We start from the raw sequence: 13,501 nt of genomic DNA on the forward strand, positions 1-13,501 counted from the left end.
ACATCTTTCTGGACATTATAGTATTATGGTATTTCTGTGAGTGCTTTGCCTAATAGACTGTAAATGGATGTTGGATACTTAAAGAAACAAAGCATAAATATGTTTTACATTCAAAAAAAAAGTTAATAGCTTTTACCAAATATATAGAAACTATTCAAACTCTACAAAAGTAGTCAGCCAGAGGACACTCAATCTTTGCTAATAAGGATTGGTATCCATGCATATTAGAAACATAAAAGTCCCAGTTGTGTGTTTAAGAGAAAAAAAAAAGGGGGGGGGGGCATTTCTCACTTTATCGAACTGTCCTTTTTTTCATTGCATTATAAACGTAAGCTTACTTGGAAGTTTAGAAGAGTTCATATTCAGCAGTGGAAGAGAACAAAAATTGTAACTTTAGCTGTCCTCCCATCATGTTGGTACTGACACAGTATTTTGAAAGGATAGTTACCAAATTAATTTTAAAATCTGCTTCAATTCTAAAATAAATAGCACTTTATATTACGGGTGGTTTGTATCTGAGTTTTTGTCACATTGGCTTCTAGATACTGATGGTGTTTTCTTTTCACTCTTTAAAAAAGCTTGGGTTCTGCTGTTTCTATGATGGCCAAGATACCACTGCTGGAGTGCCTAACGAGACATAGTTACAGGGAGTGTTTAGGAAGACTGGATTCTTCAGCTGAGCATGGAGGGGCAGAAAGTGAAGAAACTGAGGATGGGAAATCTGCTGAATTGGTGCTTTATTCTGATATAGCTAAAGTGAACAATAAATCAATGTTAGCCTCATTTTGCAAGTCAGTTGAACGTTCAGCTTCGGAAGGCACAGATCCTGAAAATGTAAAAGATGATAAGGAATCTGGTCAAAATGCTACTGTCCAGGACAATGAAACATCAGTAGAATTGAAAGATGATGATCAGCCTTCCTTCAATGTATCTTTGTTAGACTGGATAAATGTTCAAGATAGACCTAATGATGTTGAATCGCTGGTCAGAAAATGTTTTGATTCTATGAGCAGGGTAAGTTAACAATTTCTTAAAAATCAAATTATATTGTATTGAATGTTGCTGTTTATTTTCCAGATGTCAGTGCTTTTAAAGTGACTCAACTTTTTGTAACTCGTTGTTTCTCAAATAACTTTCTGAATGGAGACCAAAGCAGAGACTGGTGGGGTGGGAAGTATTCTAAGAGTTCTTGAGTGTTAAGAATTTGACCTTTAGGAAAGTGTATAATTTCACAATGAACGCTTGTTATCTTGCTTGTTTCTCAAGTAGCCATTCCTGTTGGAAAGCCAATAGCTTCTTGTAGTGTATTAGCAAAGTGACTTGACTTCTATTCTTTCTTTGCCTTTTTCATAGAAATTATGCTTATAATGAAAGTAAAGGTTTTCCTGGACCAACGTTAATGTTCTTTGTGTTAAAAATACTGAAGCCTTTATTAAAATATAGGACAAATTCATATGGTTAATTGTGATAAATTTACGTACTATATCTATATATATGCATTCTTTATTAGCTGATGCAGATGCACTCAGAAGAGCCCAACATGTCAGTTTGTATTTCTGCTGCTGGTAGAATAAAACATTGCTCACTTTCTTTGCTTTCCAAATGATTGTTTTAACCAGTAAGCATTATAGGCTTTTAAGATCCTTTTGCCTAGAGATTTCCTTCTTCCTTTGCTTTCACTGTAGCTTATATTTCTTACATTGTCTAGCCTTGTTTGCATATGTATAATTTTATACTGTTACAACTCAATATACCTTGAACAAAGAAAACAATTTCTGTTGTCTTTGACACTTTATTTCCTCCGTAAGGTAGGACTGGAAGACTGTCTGTTATGTCTAAACCCCATCTGTTGTAGGGAACATTATGATGCAGTCAGTTCTATACATTGATTTTTCAGTTCTGTCTTAAAAGTAGTTGGAGAATTGTGTTTAATATTAAGGGCTGCTTAAGATTTTGAGCTGTCTAAATTTTACTAGTACAGAAAAGGCTAAGAGAAAGATTGGACTTTACAAGATTTTTCTTTAGCAAAAACAATATTCGGTTTTGTGTGTGAAAGACTTCCTAATTGCTGAAGTCTGAGACAATCCTCTGTCCTGGTTGTTCAGTAATGCAATAAGGTGCTTTCTACTAGTTTAAAACAAGAGTAACAAAACTCACTAGTTCAGTTGCGAGAGAATAAATTCACTTTCTACATAATATTAACAGGGCACAAATGTAATGTCTCTTAAAAATGAGTATTTTAAGATACAGACATTAAACAGTTGCTTCCACATAAATTATAGTGATACTAAAGATACAAAAATGAAGAAATAACCACTTCAGTTAAATACTTATTATACCTTTTTTGATCAGCTTGTAGTCTTATCTGACAATACATCACATGTTTTAGAGAGGCCATCTTGTAATTGTGTGCTTTTCTGTCCTTGCTTTATCTAAGACTAGTCAGAACTCCTTTGTCTCAACTATTGTAATTGTTTTGTAACTTAAACTGATTTTTGTAGGGAAAAAATGTGATAGCTCCTGCAAAAATAAAGTTTCTTTTTGTTTTCTTGGCATAAGCAGAATTGGCAGGTAGGGAAAATGTATTAGTCAGAATATTCTGGCCACCACCAGAACAACTGTGATTGATCAGTCTTGATCTGTTTTGGTTCACAAAACCCAAAGCTTTGAAGTAATGTGATAGTTCCTAGTTTTCCTTAGGAAAACATTAATTTACTCTATTTCCATAGCAGCACAGACAAAGGATTAAATCTTTGCCTGCCATTGATTTAGAATTAGTTTGAAAACAGAATTGGCCTGTAGCTGGAAAGAAAAAGAAAATACTAAATAAATATCTTGCAACACAATTGTTCTTTTAATGTTTACTTGAGATGACACTTTAACATAGCAAGCTAGAATAAAACGGCACTAATTTTTTTTTTTAATTGTTTTTCCTGTGTTCTCCCCCTGCCCTTTCCTTCTTGGAAATATGAACCATACAAATGGTGTGTGATTGCAATTCTTATTTGAAACTCTGAATTCAGGTAAGATTTTCATGAAAGTGTAAAGTATCAGAGCATGAGCTTTATACCTTTGATACTGGTAGTCTTGGCAGAACTGGTGTGTTGCACAGAGTGCTGCTAGGTACCTGGTTCTTCTAGCCTCTAGGTGTTTCTACAAAATGACACTTCCAATTGCAGAAACCTAGGCTGCAGTAAAAGCAGTGGGTAAGTAGGAGCTAACCAGATGTTTCTGTTAAGTGCTGTCATAGCTACTTAAATAAAAGGCTAGAAAAGGAAGAGACATTTAAAAATGAGGAGAGCAAAATTATCTACCAGTGAAAGTAGAGCTGAGAGCTACAGATGCAATTAGGTTGAAGATGGGATAAAAAGAATGGATGGAGGAAATAAATTGCAGGGTGGAATGAGAGGAATAGGCATTATTTGTAAAGAGAGATAAAGCACAATTAGTTTATTGAAGGTAAAAAGAAAAAAAACCCCACCATATTATTCTTTAGTATTTAGTCTGTTAAGAAACTGTTCTGGATGTTGCAGTGGAGTAATTCGGGATGCCACAGGGGAGTAGTCCTGAATAGGATGGCAATGAAGATGATCCTATAAAAACAATCTGGTTTAATCCCAGAGATTATTTTTATTACTGGTTCTTGATGATGGACAACTCACTTGGGAAAGACCAAGGTTCATAAGACCATGCATAACATACTAAAATTAGCCTTTGCTGTTTTCAGAGAACTTCGATGTATTTTGTCACATTAATAATAGCATTAACTATTTATTCTGAAAAGTTCTGGGCTAATTAGCAGGTTTTGGTACTTCCCTTTGTGTTTTTGTTTTTTGTTGTTTCGTTGGTTTTGGGGAGTGTTTTGTTTGTTTGAAGAGAATGAAAGACCTATTCTTGTAGTTGCTCCTTAATTTGTAATGCTTTTCCTCTTCAGATTCCTCTGTACCCTGGAGGGATGTTTCCAGAATGAAAAAGTGCTGTGTGTGAAAGCTTTTATACAGTTAAATAATAGATTGAGGGGAAAACAGTACTTTTATTTATGTTAATATTGAGTCATATAAGTGCGTTCTTTTTTGAGGGTTAATTTGTGTGCTCTGTAAGTGGCATAAACCCTGCATGTTGATGAAAGAAGCCAGTGCTGTGACAGCTAGTATGGCCTCACAGGATAGTGTCCTTTTCACTAGATTCTCATATAATAGATGGCATACCATAACCATTTTGGATAAATGTGGGCAAATTTGTTAGTATTCTGCTAACACCTGATGACTCTTACTATGTTCCTAACTAGTATATTCCAGGTTTAGACTAAACTACTAGTCCTACATAAGCTGTTGCAATTACCTGTGGGTTTTTTAGGACTAAGGAAATAAAGACTCTAATTTAATTCACTACTCCTATAGTGAAACTTGAAGAGCCACTCGTAATATCTGTGGACATTGGTAGCCTCTTAATATTTCAAACACTTTTTTTCTGGATAATGGCCTGTGAAGGAGTATGATGAAATAATTTTAAAAATGTATTTTTATTAGGAAAAACCATTAGCAAAAAGTATTACAGATGTATTATTTTTCTGTAGCTTGTTTTCCAGTTACTTAGAACTGATCTGCTTGTCTAAGGGATCAATTAAAACATTCATTTAGTGGGAAAAGGCTAATGGGTCTTGCAGCTTTTTCCCATCACCCTCCCTACTGCACTTTCCACTTGGTCACATTCATCACTTGTTTTGGTTGTAGCTGTATGGACTCTGTTCCAGGGTAGACTGTGTCCATTAGCTTTAGACTGCCTCTTCCTGCCCCTTCCCCGCCCCCCCCCTGCCGTGTCCCCTCAACTAATGTCCTTCCCCTTGTAAGGATCCTGATTTCTATGATGGTCTGGTTGGAATACTTAAAAGAAATTCATGCTGTGATATAAAATCCACAGACTCATTAACTCAGAATTCTGAAACAGATGACAGATATAGGCACACTTTAGATTAAAAAAAAAAAAAGAAAAATATTAAGTTTATAAAAACTCTTTAGCTAGCTCACATCACTTTTCAGTATGTCAACTGCTAATAAATGTTTTTTTATTTCCTTTTTTTTTTTTTTTAGCTTGATCCAAGGATCATCCAACCCTTTCTGGCAGAATGTCGCCAAACTATCGCCAAACTAGATAATCAGAACATGAAGGCTATTAAAGGCCTTGAGGATAGGCTCTATGCATTGGACCAGATGATAGCAAGCTGCAGCAGACTGGTGAATGAACAAAAAGAACTTGCTCAGGTAATACACATTTGTGTGTGCAACATTGGAAGATGGTAGATTTTTTTGATATGTGTATGCTGTTAAAGATTACAACAAAACCATTGCATGTCTTAATGCAAGATAGTTTTAAACATACGACACAGAAGGTGCTCAGAAAGGTGCTGTATTCATAATAATTTGACATTTAAATATTGGTAGGTTTTTTTACATCTTGTGGTCATATTTTCAGCTTATAATTCCAACGACCACATTAATTTAAATACTTTTTTTAAAACATCAAACTAGTTGAAAATGCAGCAGTGGGACGGACAGCACCGGAAGTTAAATATAGGGCTTATTTATGTCACTTCATCTATATTGGAGAAAGTCACTCTACAAAATAAAAATGTCTTGCTTAAAATATCCTAGACTTAATGCACTAGGAACATGCAGAGCTGTAGTTCACTGCAGCTTTGTCAACTGCATATTAAGCTGCATATTTCTATAGCTAAAGTATTTCTGTCAACATTCTCTTGGTTATAATTTGGAAAAATAAATTTAATTCCAGTTCAGCAATCAGCATTCTCATAAAAACACCACTGTAAAATTGCTGGCTTCTGAGATACATCAGTATATGGTATTGTTTCTGGAATAGAATACATCTAGTTTATTTTCTTTTTAGAAATTAGATTTCTTCTGGATGAGTAAGAATCACTTAGAATATGGTAAAATTTAAAAACTTTGAAAATACCTTTTAAGGTGTATCTTGTTAAATCTAGTGAATGGTTTACAAACAGATTGTGCTGTATTAGTGTAACATTTTGCACGTTAATGTAGAAAGCTGCTAATAAAAATAGGATCTGTTGACGTCTAACAGCTATAGACTTTGTAGATATTTATTTTAAAGCTTATTTGAAAATTGATGTTTTTAATGAGTATTCTTAGCTTAAGGAAAAGAAAACATCTGGCTTAAATATTATCTTAGTATCTTCCTGTACATATCTTTGTCAAATCTGTCTAAATTCCACCTGGTTTACAGCTACATTTAAGAGCAGACAACTTTCTGCCCATGGTAGACTGTCAAAGACAGCCTATAGTTTGCAGTTGCTCATATGCTGGAGACCAGGATGCTGTGAATTGATTCATCTTTGCTAGTTCATCCAGTCTCTCATTAAATGGAAGACAGAAATGGGAAAAACCCTCAATAATGGACAGGGAAAATGATGCATGAAATTGGCATCATGCCCAGGTGGCATGTCCTGAATGCTTCCTGTCACACCAACTAATTCATTGGTTTGTTCTTAATATGTCGTTGTCTTCTGACCTTTGACTAGATCCAGGGTCAAATATAACCAGACGGTTGGTGAGCTGCTCCACTATCCTTTTATCCTTTCTCTTGGTAATGTTATTTAGCTCATGTGCCACTCTATGCAGTTAGCTTTTCTTGTTCTGAGGGGGCACGTTGGTTTCTTTTCTGAGCTGAAAAGGGGAGTTATGACCCTGCTGCATTATATACTTCAGGTTTGAGTTGTGGAGGGATTTTCTGTTATCCTTATGGTCTAGAAATAGAAAAACAGCTAGAAAATCAGAACTTCAGTTGGAGATACGGAATAAGAGATAAGTAGGTTAAATTTAATTTTGAAGGGAAATACTGAGTCCTTGGTAACTTGTCACTCGATACAGGATCAGGGAAGAGGTAACGTGCTTAATGGTTGATCACCAAGCTCGTAGTGAGGAGAGTGAGTAGTGTGCCTGCACTAGACAGTGTCATTTGAAGTGATAAGAAATTTGATTAAAGACTATTTTAAAAGTAAAATATATAGCACCTATTTTTTTAAAAACATTACAGTGCCATATCAAAACTTCTTTATTAAATACAGTTTCTGTGAAGAGCTTCAGTTGTCTTTATACCTAAGATTGTCCTTTAATGCGTTGTTTGCAACTGAAAGTATATTAAAACCTGTATGTGGTCATTATCTGATGTTCACATTTTCACCATTACATCAGAGCTGGGACTGAAGAAAGGCATGAGTTTCTGATTTCTGCTTGCACATTGGTATATTATTAGTAGGAGCAAGTGAACAATGCTGCCTCCCTGTCTTGGGATGGTTAGAGCCCCCTTTTCAGGAGGAGAGAACTGGGCCGACAGTTGCATCGGGCCCAGGCTTCCTGCTGCATCTTCTGACTGGTATGTAAAGGTGGGTGCTACCAGTACTTATGGCAGCATTGTTTAAAAGTGGAGCCTGTCTTCAGATAATTTCAATGAGTAAGTTTAGAAGTAAGTTTGTGCTAAATCTCGGTCTTGCAGTGTTTATATTGTAGGCCAGTGCTAAATCCAAGGGACTTTCGCATGATGGAAAAGCTGCTCTTCCATCCATATACTTGGTTGCCCAGTGCTTTGGGTGGTGGTTTAAGCTACGTTTTCCCTCTTCACTTGGATGAAGAGCCTACCTCAAGTTTACCAATCCCACTTTTGTGTGAGATGCCTCAAAGTCAGTTAGAAAGATACTTTGTCACCTTATTTAAATGCTACTGTAAATTTTAGAATTTGTACCTTTTGAAGACTTGTCAGAGACTTTAACTTTCAAATCTTCATCATTGCCTTTTCTTGTTATAAATTGTCTATTCCTTTACTTATGATATACGGGTTTTTAAGAACAATCAGATAGAATGTGATGGTGTGTTAGGATTTTTTGTTGGGTTTTTTTGAAGCTTCAATTATATAATGTTTGTGGTTAAACAAGTGATTAAGTGTATTACCAGATGGTTTTATTCATTGATTTTTATATTTGAGCCTTAGGAAGTATTTTCATACCAGTTTTAGCGGTTGTTTGGATACTGTTTGGAAAAAAGTAGGCGCTTGTAAGATATTAAGAGCTGGTATCATTTTACTCATTCAAATGATAGTCTGCATAGAAATCTAAGAAGAATGACGAAGTGCAAGGGTTTAATTATATTTAAAAATATAGATGAAGACTTGTGTATTTTTAAAGGTAGTGCTCACAATTTGTGTGATAACTGTTAATATTCGGTATTATCTGAAAAAAAATTAAACAGTTTTCCTTTACATCACAGCTTCCAGCAGTGAACTGTTTCTGTTCATAAAGAAATAAAGTGGAGGTATTTTATAGAGCAAGGATGAGGAACATCTCAATGATAATCCCATTGGCAGTATTTATATTGGAAGTTGTAGGCTTATTTTCCCCAGGCCAGAAAAGGCTGATGTTCTATCCAGAATTTGAGTTGACTTTCTGCTCCAACCTCAGTTTCATTATTGAAATTCAAACCAAACTTATCCCATGGAACAAAGTCATCTGCCGCTAGAAGGTTTCATTGCTTAGTCAATTTGCATGTTCCTGACTTAAGATTTCTTTTGCTTCCAGTCAGCCTTTTCAATTAACTGACCATTAAACAGCCTTTTATATGAAAAATTACATCCTGAGTTATGTAGTTGAATAGTTGGTCTCCAGTCCCTAACATTTAATGTGGAAAGCTGCTTTGTTAAATTAAAAAACTATTTTTCTCTGTGGAAGCTGGGATTTGTAACATGAGCATATAGAATTGTGGTCAGTAGGTGGCATTATGTAATAAGAGTATGCCTCTAGAACATTTGGAGCCTCTAATCTTTCAGTGTGATTCTGCCCAGTAGCTTATCCTTTCCAACGTTTTCTTGTGTTTGATTTTATTTTTAATTTCCCTATTAGTAGTGTAGCTTTTAACAACATTTTGTTACATCCAAATGCATTTCCATCAATTAGGTTCATAGAAGTGTTACTCTTCCATTAGCTCTGTTAAACATAGTCAAAAAAACTGGTTGGCAGATGGCCTTCTTGATTCTGGGCTTGTTCTCTTTCACTTGAAGTTGTTGGGAAAAGGACTTTGTCACTTTCATATTCTGTACTTTTACTTTCCTCCTGCTTCTTAGTTTGACTGTGGTGCTCATATCATGAATCCTGTCGTCTGATCAGGGCTAGAAAGGCAAGAACTTGTGAGAACAATTCATTATATAGATCTTGGATTTCTCCACAGTTTATTGGGGTTTCCCCCTGCTTTTTTTTTTTCTCAGTTTACTGTAGTTTTTCTTAACTGGCCTTTTTCTAGTATGCTGAGATTTTTCTTTCTGATTTGTATACTAGAGTAATTTTAGTTTAAATTTTATTTTAAAGATGGGTCTACAGATACAGAAATGGCAAAAGATACTCAAATTTATGAATAGCCTTTTGGAACTGAGAGTAAAGCTGGAAGGGATTTTCTAGCTCACTGCATCCAGTTTTGTGTAACTTCAGGTTCTATGCCATGTGATTCGTTTAAAAAGCTTACTGAGCTGCTATTTAAAAGCAATTATTTTCTTGACCTCTCTATTCCTGTTGCAAAGTTGTATAGAATCTGATTGTCCTAATGTTTATAAACATCCGTTAATCTCGGATCTGAAAGTATTCTTGGCTATTTCAAATCTATATGCTCTCATGCCTATACTGCCTTTCATTTTGGTGCTTGGTAATTCCCTAATGATTATCACAGCATGTTTCTTCAATGTCTTTGTCTTCCTTGACTAAACAACCCAAGTTCTTTTCATGGGGCTGTCCTCCTCTTTGTCTCAGTAACAGCTCTTCCCACCTTTTCTGGTTTCCATTCACTTGGCTCGGATAATACATACAGTTAAAATGTTTGCAGCCTGCTTTTGTTTCCCAGAGGGTCTCTGCTCATTCAGTGCATAAGTTGCTCACAGTTCAGTAAACGGTTGACTCTTCAGTATTCTCTTCCATCTTCAGTGTGCATCTTCTTCCTTTTCATTACACTTAATATACTTGTTTGATACTTACTTTGATTTCTGTGCTGTTCTCACTAGGATATAAATATTTATTGCAGGCTTTGCAAATGTGTTTCATAGCATCTTATGACAAGATCGCTTTACATTCAATATCAAATCAGTAATGACAGTGGTTTCATTTTTCAGCAGTTTTGTGTAACTCTCTATGGTTTACTGTTCTTCTCAAGTTCAGCTTCAGAAAGAAACACTTAAAACTATTGTCTGGTTTTGAATTCTTTATTAAGAGAACAAAGGCTTAATAAGTTTGTAGAACTACAAACATAGCGACCACTGTGATGTTCAAGCGACATGTCAGAGACATGATATGAATGTGGACAAAATCAAAGCTGAAATTGATGTTGTTGGGTGGTATTTTATTGCTTAAAGAACAACACTGTTTCCAGCGGTGTTTTATCTCACCTGTTGAACTTGATGAAGGAGACAATGGCCTGGCACAGAAGTTGTTGCGCCAGCAGCCCCCCCTCTTCCCTGTCTCTTCTATGTATGTGTACATATGTTACCTCTTGTAATCAGCTGTCTAAGACGTGTTTATCTAAGGCAGTCCATCTTCCCTGTTTTGCCTCTCACCCTTTTAGGGGTTGCCTGTTACCATCCGCAACAGATAATTCTTTGCCATGCCCAACTCCTATGTGCAAACAAGATGTCTAGCTGCAGTCCTGGCTCTCAAGAAGAATTAGTTTCATGTATGAATTTCTTTATGCAGAAAATGTATTCTTTAGCCCACAGTAGTACTGAATATGCTCCAAATTGATGTTAAGTCTTGCATATGCCAGAAGTTAACAAGTTGGTTGTTTGCAGAAATTAGAATAATGGTTGATCCCCTCTATCCTAGTAGCTACTTTTCTGCTGCATTAACTTTTGTGGTCTTTCACTGGTGTTGGTTAGTTGTGTAAAGTTCTTACGGGGTTGTGTTGGTAACTGTTTGGGAGGGAAATATCAGATAAGATTTTTTTTTTGGACTGGATTATAGAATGAAAAGAAAGCAACTTTGACACTTGACTTCTTTATGTAGCATTCTGTTATACTCCTCAATGGTTACAGTAAGTTTATTAAAATGCTTGCATTCTTACAGAGAAGATGGATCACTTCCATGCTTTTTGATTGTCACAAAGCTTGTGTAACAAATGTCTCTTTTCCTCTAGGGATTTTTGGCTAATCAGAAGAGAGCTGAGAACTTGAAAGATCCTTCTGTGCTGCCTGATTTGTGTTTGAGTCATGCAAATCAGCTGATGATTATGTTAAATAATCACAGAAAACTGTTAGATATTAAACAGAAATGTACCACTGCCAAACAGGAGCTTGCAAATAATCTACAAGTCAGACTGAAGTAAGTTACAACTTTTTAACTTTATATTGCTTGCACTTGCATCAAGACTGTTTAAAGAATGTGTGTCTTAAGAAAATCTTTGGTAATGCATAGAGTTTTCCTTAATGGGAGAGAAAATAAAAGTTAGATCACTTCAGTTTGTATATGAAGTTATTTGTAAGTGTGAAACAAAATACTGTTTTAAGAGAAACTTTTCTTAGAGTTTAAATGGTCTTCATATCAATGAAACAGTATCCAGGAACCTACAATCCCCTCTCCTCTTATCAACCGCAGAAGCTGTCAGTATCTTATTTAAAATTTGACTGGCAATTATATTGACGTTTTCAAAGGATTATAATAAGCATAAGTGAAACGCTCTTCAGCAGCTTGTGATCACATCAAAGCAGGAAAACATGCCAGTAGTTTGATTTACTTGTAGTTCATGAAAAATAATTATATCCAGTCACAGCCAGTAAAAATGGCAATTTTTCATGGAAGCATCATTACTGTATAACATGGAAGGCAGTAAGTAGTCTATATTGCTCAATGGGAAATACAATTTTTCACACTACTAGACTTAGTAATTAAGCTTTAGATAATTTGTCATGTCAGATACATAGGAAAAGTATACAGAGTTTAATAATTTTTGGAAGAAAAAACTTTGCCTTATTATTAGCTGCTAGCATAAACAAAGTTGTGACCCTGTTAGACTTGCACGCTGGATATCCATCAAGTAGGTTTTTTTTCTTCTTCTTGAAGAGGTTGCAGTTTGTATAGATGAGGCAGGTGCAAGGTGCAGGAAGACATAAAGCAGAATCAGCAGTGCACTAGCGACAAAGATCCTGTTGTGTTTGTAAAATACTTCTAGGTAAATTGAAATGTGAATTTGTCTTTGTTGCCTATGTATCTGCTCTTAGCCCAACGAAAAGATGACTTTTTTCCAGCGTTTTTCACTGTAGCAGGTATTTAGGGATAGTATGTAGAACCTAGGTTGCCATAAATATCACTTTCATTTCCTATATGTTAAAGTATTTGTGTAGCATACGCTTAATTCATGAGTTATTTGAGGAAAAGACTTGCATCCCTTTGTAAGGAATAAGCTAGTGAGGTGTGGAGAGTAAATGCATAGAGGATAGATCTGCAGAGAAGAATGAAGCACAGATGTTAAAAAAAACAAAAAAACAAAAAACAACCCAACAAAAAAACCAACCCAACAACCTGCCCTCACTTTCACACTGCCCCCCCTCTCCCCCCCGCCCCCCCCCAACCAAAACCAAACACACAAAAAACCCCACTGTATTTTGGGTCAAACCAAAGGTTCTTCTAGCTTGTCTTCAGTAGCAGGTAGTAGCAAATGACCATGATGGGAATCTAATAATGAGGAAGGAACATAAACTTAACTATATGTAAATATTCTTTGAGAAGAATATTCTTATCTGATGTAGAAGCAGCTCTTTTGCTTTTAATTGCTGATGGAGGTTTTTTCCATGAACTAGTCCAACTTCTTTTTGAATCCACAGACTCCTATTTTTCGCAAGTTCTGCAACTTAACTATATGTTGTGTGGAAAATGTACTTCCCTTTGTGTTTTGAACTGGCTACTTGTTGGCTTCGTATAATGCCCTCTTTATTTCTTACTACTCATCAGTATGAGAAAGTCAACAGTGCATGTCTTGTAGTTTCTCTGTTAGTATGTGTTCCTAGTTGCTTAATGTTGACTTGTTTGTATTTGTTGTTTCACTTTTACTTCATCTCTGTTGATAAAACAATTTTTATTTTTTTGTTACTTGCGGGATATACCTCCACCTTATGCCTTCTCTGGTGGCAAAGTTGCTGTAGTGTTTCCTTTCAAACACACCAGTTGATCGCCTTTTCAGTAGTTATCCTGTGATTTAGTTATGTTGGTGGCTGTCTTCCCAAACAGTGTTTTGATCTTATTTCTTTGACAGTGTTCCTACCCTTAATATTTCTTGTTAATGCTTTTCAATAGGTATTTTTAAGATTTGTAAACCAAAAGTAGTCTCTTCTTTGCTCTGGATGTACCAGCTTTTTTTAATTCTTCTGGAGGAAGTTACATTATCATTCCTCCTAAGGTTATGTATGCTGAGAGCATTACTTGTCAAAACCAGTACCTTAACTCAAA

The 13,501-nt window shown here is 35.6% G+C and overlaps 1 protein-coding gene across 3 annotated transcripts in view; it reads left to right on the forward strand.

The window, feature by feature from the left end:
• Positions 1-13,501, forward strand: part of RB1CC1 (RB1 inducible coiled-coil 1) — an 80,102-nt gene that overhangs the window by 29,837 nt on the left and 36,764 nt on the right. For all 3 annotated transcript variants that reach the window (XM_050892888.1, XM_050892890.1, XM_050892889.1), the window contains exons 7-9: positions 579-1,014; positions 5,091-5,261; positions 11,196-11,380. In XM_050892888.1, coding sequence (XP_050748845.1) covers positions 579-1,014; positions 5,091-5,261; positions 11,196-11,380 — 792 coding nt within the window. The remainder of the gene's footprint in view (positions 1-578; positions 1,015-5,090; positions 5,262-11,195; positions 11,381-13,501) is intronic.

This window comes from Gymnogyps californianus, chromosome 2 (assembly GCF_018139145.2).
Source record: "Gymnogyps californianus isolate 813 chromosome 2, ASM1813914v2, whole genome shotgun sequence".
Classification (NCBI taxonomy): Eukaryota; Metazoa; Chordata; class Aves; order Accipitriformes; family Cathartidae; genus Gymnogyps; species Gymnogyps californianus.